Raw genomic sequence first — 15,680 nt, 5'->3', positions numbered from 1 at the left:
TTAATGTGTTTTTTAACCTGCATCATTGCGGCATCTTTAACGTCTCAGAATTAAAGGAGCTGAGACATACATGGTGAGGAGCCCAGGGTCTGGAACCAGATATTACTTAATAAATATAGTTACATTATTACTGAGAACTGGGAAGGATCTATAGTTCAACTGGTCTAATCCCAACATTATATAATTGAGAAAAACTAAGTCCAGAAAATCTAAGTGATATATCCAAAGCTTCCCAAGCATTCCCACTTAGCAGCATATCCAAATTTCAGATTTTCATTTTCATTTCACTAAACCATCAACAGGATATTTTATTATGTCACTAGAAAACTAACTCCACCTCTTCAAAAGAGTATTATGGGACATAATTATCATGAAACTAATTGTATCCATCTTCCCTCTTTTGTTCTTGATCTTTCCTCTGCTCTTAAAATACCTTTCCCAGGGTTTCCCAGGGCTTAGCACAAGGAGCTACTTGATCATTGTAATAGTTAATTGAAATATCTAATCTATTCTCACAATACAAATAAAATATTTTAGAAATTGTTCACCTCTGAGTAGTAGTAGTAATGATGAAAATAATTATACTGCCCTTTATTTAATAAATAAATACCTAACAGCACAATAACTCTATACTAGCATAGAGGTATTGTGCTGTTAGTTTGACAGATATGATCTTAATCTTCCTGATAATCATGAAAAGTAGGCATTTTTATTCCCACACATATGAAATATTAAACTGGAAAAAACTTGTGTAATGAATTTGGTACCTGGCTGAGACATAACAATTAGAACAGCTTGCTGAGATGGAAGCTCCTTCCATTTCTCAAGGCCATTTCTTTGGAAAATGAGCCTAAATTCTTGTTACCTCTGTGGGGCTGCCCATGAAAACATTTTGGTGCCCCCTAGAGGTTGTCAGGAATGTACACTTGTCAAATGTCAGGGAATGGGAAGCTGAAGTCAATTCAGCAGGTGCTACCTATCATTCATTGCTGCCTGAGTCTCCAAACCTGGATACAACCACAGAGGAACTCTAGAGAGCTGTGCTTCTCCAGCTTCAGTGAGTATCAAAACCACTTGGCAGTTTATTAGAACTCAGGTTTATGGACTCCAGCCCCAGAGTTTCTGATTGTGTGCTGAGGTGGGGCCTGAAAATGTGCATTTCTAACTATAATCCCTGGTGTTTCTGATGCTGCTGGTCCGGGGACCACACTCTGAAAACCACTGCCCTAGAGAATCATCCCAAAGTTTAAGCTAGCTCCAGAAGCTGGTCCGGTTTCAGTAATCAGGCACAGCTACTGTCAATCCTAGTTCTCCCCTGCTCCCTTTAGATGATGTAAACAGTGTGTGCAGAGAGATGTGGACATCTGTATGAGGGTGACAGTTCCTGATGAACTACAGATTCCTTGATCTCTGGGAATTCCAGAGACTCTATAGGGTGGGTGTAGGAGAACCAGTTGAGGTATGAGGTCAGAGAACTCAGGTTCTGGTTTCAACTGTGTCATGTAATCAGACCTGGCTGAAGACCAACGTCCTCACCTGAACACAAATAAAATAGCAACCATCTAGAATTACACTGTGGTTTTAACTCTATCAAATAGCTTGGAACCTAGGAGGCATGAAACAAATTTTAATTACATCTTCATCTCTGTGATGTTATGGTTCCATATTTACATTTCCAATATAAAAATATTATAAGAACAATTACGTAATTAACATGAACACATTTTGCAACAATGGAAAATAGTAACATGAAAGTAAAATCCACAGAATGATTCTATAAGTTTCATGAATTCAATCAATGCTATTACTGTTATCTAACTCTGTTTTTACTCATATTTACCTATTTTTCATCAATTCTCCTTTCTTATTCCTTTTCCCCATGTATCCCAATTTCACCAAATTTTCCTCCATAGAAAATGCAAATTGAGAGAATGCCTTCTCATTTTTGTTTCATTTTGTTTTTTTACTGTATGAGTGTTTAAATGTCTAAATTGTTTTCTCAATCATTCTAGCAACTGGATTTTTTTTCTCAAGGTAATAGGGGACTTGAATGTTGAGTCTAGTGGATTCTACTTCTGTTTAATCCAGGTCGGGATTTATGGAGACCTCATGTGGTGACAAAAGGGACCACAGAAGACTTTCTTCAGGATGGGTGTAACAGAGTCAAAGAGAAATTCAGAACTCATTTGGGAACAACATAATCTAGAAAGAACTAAGACCTAGAAGCTAATGGTCCTGAAGCATGTGAAGCCTCCAAAAACATCCTGAAATAATACTGAAGGAATAATATAATTATATTTTTTTGAATGAGAAATCTGGTCACTCATGTATAAATTTCCCTTTATTAACTGAAAAGTTGATGACACAAAGAAATTAATATGCCATGGACATATTAATCCACTGGACATATCTTCTCATTCAAATTTGTATCAAATTAAAAAATATGTTTCTGTAGGCTGTGAATGTTATTTTTGGCTCTTTTCTTGGTTTTACACAGAACGGAAAGGGAGCCAGAGAAGGAATCAAACTTGAACTCATGTCTATGACTTGCATTGTGCAATGCTATAAATAGCGTGACGTGAATATTTGGAATGCAAGATATGTTTTTGCAAGTAAAATACAGAACCATGATTCTATGTGGTGGATGAAGTTGAACATAAATACTCATATCTTGTTGCTGACAGGGTATCAAAGTTGTGGAATTAGGTTAATTAGTGTAGGGGTAAACATATTTCAACCACATAATTCACTAGTACAGACTATAAAGAAAATTCCCTAGGGGTGTGTGCGGTGGGGAGCGATGGAAGAATCTTTCATCAGTGATAGGTACTTGTTCTTCGTCTCATTTTCCTTACAGGAAAAATGTGACTCTGGCTTCCAATTTTCTTTCTTAAGGAAGTTACGTAACAGACCTTTAAGCTAAAATCTAGAAGGACAAATGAGTTAATGAATGTTAAATGCTTTTGAAGTATTTAAAAGAACAGAGGACTATTAAATCTGTGGCATTAAAATGAGTACTCCTCAGAGTTCCAATTCAGCTATCTAATGGGTACCCCGTCTTTGGAGATGCCCTCACAATGGCTTTAAGTTTTCCATGGCAGGCAAAATGACATAGATAGAGGTAGCCATTTTGCAAAGATATTTCGGAAAATGTAAGTAGGAAAAAAGTTACTGGGGATATGGGAGAAATTTCAGATTGAGGATATTCTTGTGGTAAAGAAATCGGTCAATTTTCAGAGCACCTCCTGTGTGTCGGGCATATTGTTAGATGCTGGGAATAGAAAAATGAATTGGATGGGTCCTCTTGCCTTCAAGGGGGTGACAGATAATTACACAAATAATTACCACACTGTGAGTGGTATTAGGCTGGGGACTTGCACAAATTCCTGTGAAAGCGGTGAAAGGTGGAATGGAAGCAGGAAGAACGAGGTGAGGCGTTTTAAATTCAAGCGAAATTGTTGACTCATTTAGATGCCATTTCAAACAATAGTGACTTTGGTTTTTGCTGGGGGCGGCGGCGCGTGGGGTGGGAGGCAGGAGAGTGGTAGCAGTTGTCAGACACACATCACACTAAAAAGACAAGAAGAAACAAGGAAATTCTCTTCCCAAACAGTGAGGAAAAAATATCCAGAACTTCCCTGAAATAAAGGAAGCCTTCTGGTTACAACGTGCGTTGCTAGGGATTTATTTTTTTCCTCCTTTCCTAAGAGAGTAAAATCAGGCAGACACATTCAAGCCCTTAGAGTTTTGTGAGCATATTGTGTATTCAGGACGTCAACTGAGCATGGTGTTAAGTGCGTGACTATAAAGAAAGGGTTAAACGGAAGGGGGTGGGTCGGAGATGGGAAGGCTGGCGAGAAGGTTCAAAAACACCATTTTCCAACTTGCAAAAACTCTGAACTTTTAAGCACCCAAAAATACACATGTGTGTGTCTGTGAGCTCAGGCAGATCTATTTCGGTAGAATTTTAAAAAAAAATTTAAAATCGTAATCTCTCTGTCTCTCTCTGTGCTTCAAACACCGAGCAGCCCCCTTAGGATCGCTTGGCAAAAGCTGCAGCAGAGGCACCGGCAGCGCTACTTACGAGCCGCGCTCAAAGCCACCCTCTCGTCCTTCCCCCGCTGCGAACTACCGTCTTCGAGTCTGGGTCACCTCTGGGGCCCTGGAGTTGGGGGCGGGGGCCCGGGAACCTCATTCCTCCGCCAAACTTTGCCCGGGCGTGGGAGCGAGGGCGCGAGCCGCGAGGCGCGGGAACGCGCCGCCGGCCGCCGCCTCCGCCGCCTCCGCCCGGCGCTGGCAGCCGGGGGCCTCACCTCTCCGCTGCGAGGTGCGGGCTCCCAGCGCTCAGCCAGTGGGCGGTGCCGGGCCGCGCGGGGCGGAGCCGAGGGGGTGGGGGCTCCGCCGGGTATATAAATCCGGCGCCGGCTTAACTTCTGACTTGGGGTTATTTATTTGGGGAGTGCGCGGACGGCGGAGGCTGGCGGCGGCGGCGGTGGTGGCTGCCGCAGACGGTGGTTAAAAAAAGGCGGCGGCGGCGAGTGATGGGAGCGCCGTGGCTCCCGGGCGCAGGCGGGAGCTGCCGAGCTTTCCGGGCAAGGCGGGAGCGCTGAGGAGAAAGGGGAGCGTCCGGGGGCTCGCGGCCGGCTCCAGAGGCGCGGGCTGGGTTTTTGTTCGGCTGCGCTGAGCGCCAGGCAGCCCGAGCCAACAACTCCAGTTACAACAACAACCCACCTTCCCGCAGCCGAGCGAGACTAGGGCTGCTGCGTCCGTCCTATTGTTTAGACACTTGCCAGGAGCTCGGGAGTCAGCAGAGCCACCGAGTCCCCGCTCCCTGTCGCCGCTTTCCCTCTTCCCCACTTCCCTCCCCCAAGAAAGGGGCGCAGAAAGCCACCTGGAGAGGGGAAAGGGGCTGGAAGGAGACAGGCTGCTCCGGACTGCGGCCGCCGAGTCAGGTGCAGCGCCCAGAGTCGGGCGGCGTCGCGACGTCGGCGGTACGACTCCCACCGTGGCTGTGGGGACTGGATTCAAACCCTGGGAAAAGTTCCTGCACTTTGAGAAGGAGGACCCACTTGTGGGCTGTCGGGGGGAAACCGAAGGGCTGCCCCAGCCCAGGAGCCTGCTCTTATTTCTTCCACCTTTGCCATCAGGTGTCTGCTGCGGAGCTGCGGCGTATCCGGGAGACGAGAGGGGCTGACACACGCACGCACACAGGACTGCCGTTCAGCTGCCTCCTGGGGTCTCCTCGGATTAGCAGATACCACCGACCCAGCTGCCATCTCTCCACCGTTCGGAACGCCCCGGGAGGACCCGGGAAGCGGACACCTCCAGCTTGGCCTTTCCACTCTTTCTGGCCGGCCGGCCAGCCATTCCCTACTCAGCCTTAGCAGGAGCTCTCATCCTCAACTTGGCCTCTTGGATTTCCTCTCCCGGGGTCGTGACTAGTGGATATTCCTGCCTGCTGGGCGGCTCGATTGCCCTTTTGTCTTTTCTGCGTGACCCCGGGGAAGGCCCTCGTGCGGAGCGTCTCCAAGGACGCCGGGGCGGGAGGCGGAATTGCCCAGACATCCTTCAGCGAAGTGCATGTGTGTTTGCAAATCGTCCTCCGCTGTCGGTAGACGACGAGGACCGGCCCGGGCTGCGGAGGAGCAGCAGGCCGGTGGGGCAGGCCGCGAGAGTGAGCCTCGCCAGGAGCCCCGCAGCGCGGTCCCGCGCCCCCTAGGCTGCGCGTCAGCCCGGTGCGCCCCCGCGCGCCATGTCCGGTCGTCCAACGCGCTCCGCTCTCGGCCCGCGGGGCTCCTGCGTCTTCTAGTTTCGGAGAGCCCACTTTGACCGAGGCCACCATTCCTACTGAGCTTCCTTCTTCTGTCTCCTACCGTCCCCACTGGAATTGGATTTGCAGAGGGGGTCGGTGGAACCGGAACACCCCTGTTCCACGCGCAGCTGGCCCCTGCATCTTCACGATCTTCACCGCGGTTGGGAGCTCCAGGTCTTTTACCTCCAAGTTGATATTTGTGAGGCAGACGACGCGTGACCTCCTCCCCGCTGCTTTGGGGTCTCCCTGTAGCCTTGGCCGGGCCAACTGATCTTCAGGACCTAAAGTTGCCCAAGGAGCGCCTGCCTGGCAGGAGGAGGGTGAGGGGAGCTGAGAGGCGTGTATCTGTGTTAGCTTTACTGCCTTGAATATTACTGTTACTTCTATATTATCTTGTGCACGTTTTCCGGACACTCTGGGTTGCTAGACTCGCGCCAGGCACTGGGCCTCAGGCACAGCGCAGTTCCAGCAGAGCAGCAAGCTAAAGAGAAAACCCCTGGCGCCGGCGAGCTAGGAGGCGGCGGGGGAAGATGCGCGGCGTGGGCTGGCAGACGCTGTCCCTGTCGCTGGGGTTAGTGCTGGCGATCCTGAACAAGGTGGCGCCGCAAGCGTGTCCGGCGCAGTGCTCCTGCTCCGGGAGCACAGTGGACTGTCACGGGCTGGCGCTGCGCAGTGTGCCCAGGAACATCCCCCGCAGCACTGAGAGACTGTGAGTATGGGCTCTTCCTCCCCCTTCCTCCCCACCATCCGGGTCGCGCAGCCCCTGCGTCGAGACTGGAGGGACTGAGCGGCACAGAGAACTGTGCTTGGGGCAGTCCTCACTAGCTTTCCCGAAGGCGCATCCTGGTCTTGAACTCTCTGGGAGGGCGCTGCCCGGGGAGGGGCCACTGCCCAAGGAGGGGCGGGCCCGCTGGCTGCTGCGCTTGGTCCCTTCCTCCCGCTCCAGTCCCGCCACTCGCAGCCCTTTGCGGGCAAGTTTTGTGAGGCTAGGGAGACGGGGAGATGGGGGACGAATAGACGCGGATGCCCGGGGCAAGAGAGACGCGACTTTGTTCCTCGGACTCTGTAAACGGAGTCACCTTGCGGTTGGGAACTGTCGCGGGTCGGTTCAGGGCCGATTCCCGGCTCTTGTCACCGCGGGGTGGCGCGAAGAAGGGGGGGTTGACGCGGGAGGGGGGGTACTCAAAAGAGAGAAACCTCCGCTCCCCGGCTTTGTGTCGCCCTCCTGGGGACTGAGGGAAAGGAGACGGGGTCGTGGGGCGGCTGAGCCCGCCCAGGGGCGCTTCTACAGGCCGCGGAAGGAAGGATGCCCCAGGACGGCAGCAGCTTCCGCGGTGGCCGCGCGCAGCCCCCAGCGACTCTTCCCCCGCCTTTCATTTCTCCTGGGAGGAGGCGGCGGCGGCGGCGAGCCCCAAGGACCTGTCCGAGGGGGGAGGCTCCGGAGGCGGACCACGTCCCGTCGGCTAGGTGAAGTTAGGGCTGGTTCTCCAAGCGGAGCCGGCCAAGTCGGGTCTGACCAATTTGGTGACCCCGCGGCCCTCGGCTGCCCCCTTCGGCCCTTCCTGCTGAGCCCTAGTGCCCCCTTTCCACCTTTCTGGCAGTTTCTGCGTCCCTGGTCGTGGCAGCATCTCCCCTTCCTTCCTCTCTTCGCGCTCTGCTGCCCGCAGACATCCCCGCCTCCCTGTCTCTGAGCCTCTAATGAAGAAGTAATCGCAACGCGGGTGTTGACGGCCCACGCGCCGCTTGTGGGGCGCTTTCCGAGTTCAGGGAAGTGGAGCGTGGAGGCCGTTCTCTTTGTGAACGCAGAGGCCGCCGCCCCGCGCTTCCCGGGCGCCCGGGGCGCGCTCCCCTCGCCTCTGAGCTTGGGCCCGGCGGGGCGAGGGCGGCCGGGGCAACGCTCTCAGCCTGCGCTCCCCGGGCCCCTGCGCCCCCAGGCTGTGAAGGGGCCGGACGGCGGAGGGGACGCCTTGGACTCGCAGGTTTCCACCAGCGCGGCCCGCAGCGCGTCGAGTCGATCTTCTTATCCAACCCATTTTCCTCGCCCTCAGTTTAAATGCCAGAGTTGAGCCATTCCTTCCCTTGCCAGTGGCTGCCCCATCCCGAGCCCCACTGGGCCGCCCGCTACTCCGTCTCTGCCCTCCTTCCCTGGCCCGCAGCGCTGGGCAGGTTGAGGCCCTACCAAGGGTATCTTGTCAGAATGTGATCTCCCAAGTTTGTCTGGGATTGGGGGGCTGGCGGTGGCGGTTGGGACTCAGTTTATATCAAGTAGCCCGGAAAAAGAAAGACCCCAACCACTGTAGGAACAATTCGATGGTACTTTGCCCAGCACGGAAAATGGGTTGGGGAGAAAGCAGTGCAGAACTCTGTTTTAGCCCTTGTCATTTCATGCTATTCAGAACAGTTTAAAGTTTAAGCACTAACATGTCTTATTCAACTAAAAAGGGAATGGTTTGGGAAAAAAATAGCAATTGAGTTTTAAGGTCCTTGAAAAAAAATTTATCCCTATGAGAGATCTATAAAGAAGTTTCAGAAAATAGTTTACTCAGTGCTGGCTTATAAAATTATATCATTGACAACATAAACACATTAAATACACATGATGTTTTAAAGTCAAGGTAAGGTTTACTTCCGTGAAGGACAACATTCAAACCGCAGCAAAAACTGGTTTTATTTGAAATGATTGGAACCAGGGCAAGTTTAGATCTTGACCTAAGATGCCAGAAAAGGGGTTTGTGACTCTTGAGGGAAACGTGGTGCTGAAATCTGAACAAAAATGTCAGGGCCTGAATACTATTTCCATTATTGCCCTTGCTAGTGGTTTTCACTTTACAGTCACAGCGGGGGTCCCTGAGCTGCAAATGAAGACTTTCGTTTTCATACAAACATAGAATTGTTGGAAGGTAAATGCTTATAAATGCGAGTCTTTGAAGTGCAGTTCTTTTGATGGCACTCTAACTTTATTCTTTGCCTTAGGAAGTTTAGCCATGGTGCCACCTAAGGATAGGGTTCTGAATTTTTAAAATTTCTTCCTGAATAGTATTAGAAAAGTGTTCCTTTAACTTCCTGAAGGTAACTTTTTGGGACTGTTCCTAACAGTAATAGTAAATAGCAGAATACCTGTGAAATTCATATACACCTCCTTATAAAAGCAAAAATTGAAAGCATCCCATACACACACAAAAGAGAACGTCTCTTGATAAGGGAATCACTTCATTTTCTTGTCATATGACAGCAAGCATGGACTCTGTAAACTTAAGAATCATTTAAAAAATTTTCTTTCAAAGATGACTTCCTTTTCTTTCTGTCTCTTTTACTTTGCAAACTACTTTAGTAATTGGAACCGATCCTTTATCTCAAAGCTTATATTTAGTTTATATTTGTCTTTATTTAACCAGATAGTGGTAGAAATTAAACGGAACTTTCATTTTCTTACTTATTTTCTCTTAGGGATTTGAATGGAAATAACATCACACGGATTACTAAGACAGATTTTGCTGGTCTTCGACATCTAAGAGTTCTGTAAGTATGTTCTTCTGTGTTTTGGAGAATTCTCTTTTGTTTTTTAAGGTTGTGTACTTTGAATTGTTACTGATCTCAGTTTTAATAACTGTCTCAATGACAGAAACATAAAATTTTAAAAGGCCTTGGTTTCCTTTCTTTTTTTTGTTTATCAGTGTACTTCAATTTTTAATAAAAATGTAGGCCTTTATTTTAAGGTTGGATGCAAGCCATAGAAACAGTATAATGGAAAAGACTTCAGATGTTTGCTATACCATACCCTAAGTGCCTTATGCATATAAAAATGTAGAATAGTTGCTTTTACAATATGAATGAGTAATGTGAGACATTTGATATACTTTTAGGATTTGAGATTAACTATAAAGTGGGCCTGCATTTTATTATTGCTAATATAAAAATGTTCAGACTTCTCTAGCAAACAACATGTACCTATATTTTCTAACATTAAAATCAAACAGTCCAGGTTTTCGCAGTTTTTAGTGGGAAATGTTTCTCTATAAAAATATGTTGGTCATATTTTGAGTCGTTTCTTGTATTTTATATCTTTGCAGCTCTTACAAAGTTGTTGCAGTATGATTACATTTTTAATTAATGTGTTAAGTTAGTTGTGAATGAACAATCATTTGAGATTCAGTGTAATGTAAAATTGTTTTTACCTACAGATTTATAAATGTTTACATTGCAGTGAACATGTACTCTTGATCATTGCGTGTTCATTGTTCATTTTTGAAAAACACATTTTTGGCCTTTATGAATTCTTCCAGTTTCTGACGTATATCCATCAGTGAATTGAAGTATGTGTATGATGAATTATTGTATGTTGTTTCTTTCACTTAAGAACTCACTTGAAAAACAGCCATCAAAGTTGTAGTGTCATGGGTTACTTTTCGGGATATACTATAGTTTATGGTTCAGGATTCTGACGAAATTTTGTGAGAAACTGAATTAGTATTTTTTATGAAAGTTTCGTGATGAGGATGCTGTTTTCCTTCCCTGATTTTTCTCAGATATAACATTGTTAGATTTGATATTGAATCTCAAACCAGAGCAGTATTTAACTTCATAAAGGGACAAGTTTTCAGTTGCTGAATTGACACTTTTTCAGATGGTGAGTGGTAACATTAAGACTCCTGTTATACTTTGCATTTCAGTCAGCTTATGGAGAATAAGATTAGCACCATTGAAAGAGGAGCATTCCAGGATCTTAAAGAACTGGAGAGACTGTAAGTATTTTCAATTCCAAACTTATGACGACATAACTATATTTTAAAAAATACTTGCATTTCAAGGACCATGTCTTCAATTTCATGTCTTAGTCTTTGTAAGTTTACAGAAACAAGAAGTTGATAAAGTGATTTTCAAACTAATTTACAATTAGAAATAATAGAATTTTTGCATAAATAGTACTAACTTGTACAAGTTCAAAAATACAGACTTACTTTCCTGAGACATTTACTTCCTTGGTAACCATTGCTTTGGTACTTAGAGATGTACATTTTTTTCTTATTTTTCATCTAGTTTGTTTTATTTGCTTATGTAGGAAGAAAGGTGGTAATTTTATTTGTATTTATGGTGCATTATGGAAAAGAAGAGTTTTGCTGATAGTTATTTTAGTTCCCATGCTATTGCTATGTGTGTCATTAGTGACATTGGAGGAAATATTTAAAGTTCTTAGTGATAAAGATTTGCTTTCTGATATTTAACACGTGGTGAGTATTGTTAATAACTGCTATTCACAGTTTTATTTCATTATTTTATAGTAGCTTTCTAAATATTTTTTTGCTGGAAGAAGAATTTAGTAGAAATAGAAGTAAGAGTTATGTTATCAAAACACATCATTTAACATTGATTGTTTTTTTCCAAGAAGATCAAATGTGGACTTCAGGATTTAAAATACATTTTTATTTTTTCAGACACAAAATCTTATGGATTGTTATATATTACTGGAGGACCATTATTATTTTATGCCTATAGTGTATATATACAAAAGACAAAAACCTCTGCTGAAATAATTAGATAAAATACACAGTTTGTCCTTTGAAATATGAATTACATATCTCCATATGTCTTGATAATTCAAGTTTAGTAGCTTTGCATTTCTAAGGGCAAATATCAGCTCTCTTAAAAGTAGCAACAATTATCTTAATGTTTCCATGCCTGCTTTAAGAGGCACTTTAGGTAAAAATAAAAATTTTATTTAAAATAGTGAAATATGAAGTTCATTTAGGGCATAGCACGTACTCAGATTCACTGGGCCCAAGGGCAAAAGTTAATTCTGTGTAATTGTAAATATAAAAGTGGCTTGTCAACTTCTAAGGTATTTGTAAATATAGGCTACATTTTTATAACCTAAAGTAAACTTAAACAGAGATACCTAATTTATTTTGCTATAAAATTTTGTTCATGAATAATATTACAGTATAGGGATATAATTGTGGAATTCAAAATAAATTTAAAACCAGTACTTAGAGCTAGTTTTGGGGAGGGGATAAAAATAAGGTAAATATTTGGTTAAGTTTATAACAAAGTTTATAAGTTCATAAGCTGTTTCTTAATATATAAAAATACTCTGAAAGTATTTATTCTTTGATCTCTTTTATGAATAGCTAATTTCTAGTGAGAACTTGGCAAAAGTATTTTTAATTCATCCATTAAAAACTAAGCATTAATATAATTTAAATGTTTAGTAAGATGAATAGATAATTTAAAATTATCATTTAAACATTAACAGTTTTTTCATGAATAACTTTTATTTATTCATATGTATGTGTTTAGTAGTCACATATATACATTTTTCCATGTGAGAGACATATATGTATGTATATGTATATTTTTTTCTTAAACAACTTCGACACCATTGAAGGATTCTCAGTGGCTTTTCATGAAGTCTGTATTTTGTTTATATTGTAGTTTTAAATATTTTCAGAAACACTGGAACACAACAAACTTTCTCATTATTTTTCAAGCCACTTTGGAGTATCATTTGAACTTTCATCTTGAATAAATTAACTTTTCCTAAAAATTATTAACCAGATACCTTAGGATCTGAAATTCGATTAAAGTTGTAAGTAGGTACTATTTTTTGACTTTTACTTCTCCAGGAATGTCACTTCATCTCAGAACAATTTTCTATTCTACGGAGATGCAGTCAGATGTTTCAGAGTGGGAGGAGGATTTGTAATTTTGAATGAAAACTAATATATATGCAGGACTTCTTTAAATCACCCCAGCTGTTGGCTGAGAGCAAATATTTCATATTTGTGAGGAAAAGCTGAGAAAATTCCTTTTGTTTACAACTGCCAAGTCCATCTGATGGAAGCACATTGTTATCTGACAGCCAATTCATCTCCTTGGGACTCTGGAATTCAAAACCATTTCTTAGGAACATTGTGGATACACTTTTCAAATATTTATTTCTTTAAATACATTAAATGGCAAGCAGTTTTGCTAAAGAATGCATTCAGGTTATTGTGGAACAAACTATTTTAAATTTTGTTCAGTATATTAATTAAAAAATAAAAATTAAAAAAGCTACCCAGAGAGTTCTATAATCAAATTACTATGGCCTTATAATAATATTATTATGGTATATATTCTTATTGTAGTAGGTGATGTCATTAACATCACACAAATTGCCTTTTTTTCCCCCGAAAGTTGCAAGAGACAATGTGATAAACAGGAAGTAATCAGTGAATTAACTTTTAAATAATTATATCTTGTGTGAGCTTATATGTTTTTTAGCAATTTAAATGTGAGTTTTAAATTCAAACTCCAAATTATGAAAAGGTGTATAAATGCAGGTTTATCTTGTAAATGCCATTTATACTGTATATATATAATATATAATATGGCAAGTTAATTTTCTTTCTTTGTGTGAAGAACAAAAAATAAAAACATTAACTTTATTCGTATGCAATTTATGGTTCTAAGTTATTTTTTCATTTTAAAATGATAAAATCAGAACAATGCCAAATGATATTTTGTGAATATTTCAAAAGTATAAGTTTTTTTCTTTTTATTTTATGTTGATAGAGTTTTAACTTGATCTAGGGAAAGAAGCCATCTGAGAACAGAAGATAAGAGCTGTGCCTTTTAGAAATCCAACTTTTAATCTCTAAGAAACAGGGTCATGTGATTAGGTTGGATTTAATTTTAGTATAGGATGAGAAAATCATTATTGGTAAATCAAAGCATTATAGTTACAAAAGAAACACATTTTTTCCACTTCAAAGAATTGATGAAATACAAAGTTATCAGTCAAAATGTCAAGAAGTAGATGGGTATAGAAATCCTCTCTCCCTTCCCCCCTTTTCTGTCTCACTGCCTCCTTTCCCCTCACTTCCTTCTTTGTATTGTATAGAGAACAACAGCAGATGATACGATGATCAGAATGTGGTTATGAATCATTGTAAAAGGAATAAGTTTTAATCACGCCTACACATTATGAGCACACAGTACTTCCTGTTTTGATAGTTTCCTATTCTGCGCCCTGACCTAACATGTGCACTGGTGATTCCCGTGGATGCTCTGTGTTGCCAGTAGTACCTGCTTATCTGGGATGAGAATGAAGCCTTGAGAATGTGCCTCATGTAGATTGTATTAACAGGTCTCATATTGTTTAATCAAATGTTCAAGTGAAATCTAATATAGTTAAGTGACTAGATAGTCAATGGAAATTAATTAAGGAAAAACAAACTACAAATAAGCTACAGTAAAGAAACATTTAAGAATTATCCTTCTTTATATTTCACGGAAGATGCCTGTGTATACTTGCAATAAAGTCTCCATGCAAAGTTATTAATTCAAGGTATTTCTTGGTTAGTGTGTAATGTGTTAGAAGGCTAAAAAAATCACATTGGGACCCCTGACTTTTCTATGCTGGTATAAAGTTATGTTGTTCACTTATGTCTTATGGGATTATGCTGCAGTCATTAAAGTTCTATTTTATGGCCACTTCAGTGTTTCACTACTGCAAATCATCTGCTTTTGTAAGTTCTTGGATAATACAAATGCAAGAGTATGAGAAAGTTTTTGAAAATTTTTTAAGGTTGTCCAGAAAAATTAGGGTATTTTGTCCGAAATGCAACGAAACACTCAATGCAAAATAAAATGCATATATGCCTAAGTTACATTAATGAGAACCAATAGCATACCATTGAAAACCTTGGATATTAGGTATTTCATTAACTTCACGGTCATACCCTTGCAATAAGGAAATTGCAGAAGTGATAAAGGCAAAGGCTTGGACTGCACTTTTTTTCCAACCAATAAGTTGTAAAGGCGTTCCTATAAGACAATATTGCTTTAAACATTCCAAGTTTTGGTATCTTTGGATTTGAGATTACCTTTTTTCTACTAACTTTGTCATTTGATACTCATTTTTGCTTGAAAAAAAGAGTCCTGAAAATATTATTAAAATGAAGCCATGCAAAGCCTGTTCACTTAGCTATTTTAAAGTTTCTATCAAGTAAATACAAAGAAAATACTCATTTTAATTTAGAAATGTCTTTACAATAGAGCCTAAATTTGACTAAACACTATCCTCTCGTTAAAGGATATCTAAAAGGCACATGTATTTTTTGAAGGTGGTGCTGAGTTATTTCTCCCTGGGTGTGCATACCATGCGTAGGCATGAGACAGCCAATGTGAGGCTGAGGAACTACGGCACTCTAGAATTTTTGTTGTAGGTCGCTATACATGAGTTCAAATAGAGAATATGTTGTGGAACAGGTCTGAAGGAAGGCTCCCCTTATCCCCTGTTCATCAAGGTGGAGAATCCCTCTTCTGACTCATCCTGCAAGTTTATAGGCAACACATAACACGTCCTTTTTCTTGAAGTAAGGGCAAACTAACAGTGCTAATCTCCTTGGAAAAGAATGCAAGCTCATCTTAAAAGAATTGTTCTCTGGCACCTTTATACCCAAGTTTAAAATCACGGCAGTTATTTTCTTGGGAAAGGCTCTTTAAGAACATCTCAAACGCAGCAAAGAGGCTCAGTATGTACATTGTATGAGATAAATCATGCACCTAGATGTTCAAGAGTGTATCACTATCTGTGATAGCCAAATATCAAATTATTCTCACCTGTTTGTAAGCAATATTGAATGATTTTAAATTACATTTACTGACTATGGTCTTAGAAGGCTTTAACGCAAGTGCACTATTAGAAGTTTTGCAGAACATTCAATCTGTCTGAGAGGGTTTCTCATGCAGCGTTTTTTTTTTATGGGCCTTGAAGTTGAACGGTGGTGAGAAGGCCTGTTTGCTCTTTGTGGACCGTTTTATAAATTCCGAAACAGCAAGGCTGTTTATTTTTCCCACATCTGTTTTGGGCTCATCCTTTGTGACA

General features: G+C 42.3%; 1 protein-coding gene across 3 annotated transcripts in view; it reads left to right on the top strand.

Moving 5' to 3' along the window:
* Positions 1–6,342: 6,342 nt before the first annotated feature.
* The window catches only part of SLIT2 (slit guidance ligand 2), a 386,465-nt gene continuing 377,127 nt past the window's right edge, over positions 6,343–15,680 (top strand). For all 3 annotated transcript variants that reach the window (XM_007187619.3, XM_007187618.3, XM_057546961.1), the window contains exons 1-3: positions 6,343–6,521; positions 9,260–9,331; positions 10,483–10,554. In XM_007187619.3, coding sequence (XP_007187681.2) covers positions 6,343–6,521; positions 9,260–9,331; positions 10,483–10,554 — 323 coding nt within the window. The remainder of the gene's footprint in view (positions 6,522–9,259; positions 9,332–10,482; positions 10,555–15,680) is intronic.

The sequence above is a fragment of the Balaenoptera acutorostrata genome, chromosome 5 (assembly GCF_949987535.1).
Source record: "Balaenoptera acutorostrata chromosome 5, mBalAcu1.1, whole genome shotgun sequence".
NCBI classification, from domain to species: domain Eukaryota; kingdom Metazoa; phylum Chordata; class Mammalia; order Artiodactyla; family Balaenopteridae; genus Balaenoptera; species Balaenoptera acutorostrata.
The sequence above is the reverse complement of the archived record's forward strand: the minus strand, read 5'-3'. Positions and strand labels throughout refer to the sequence as shown.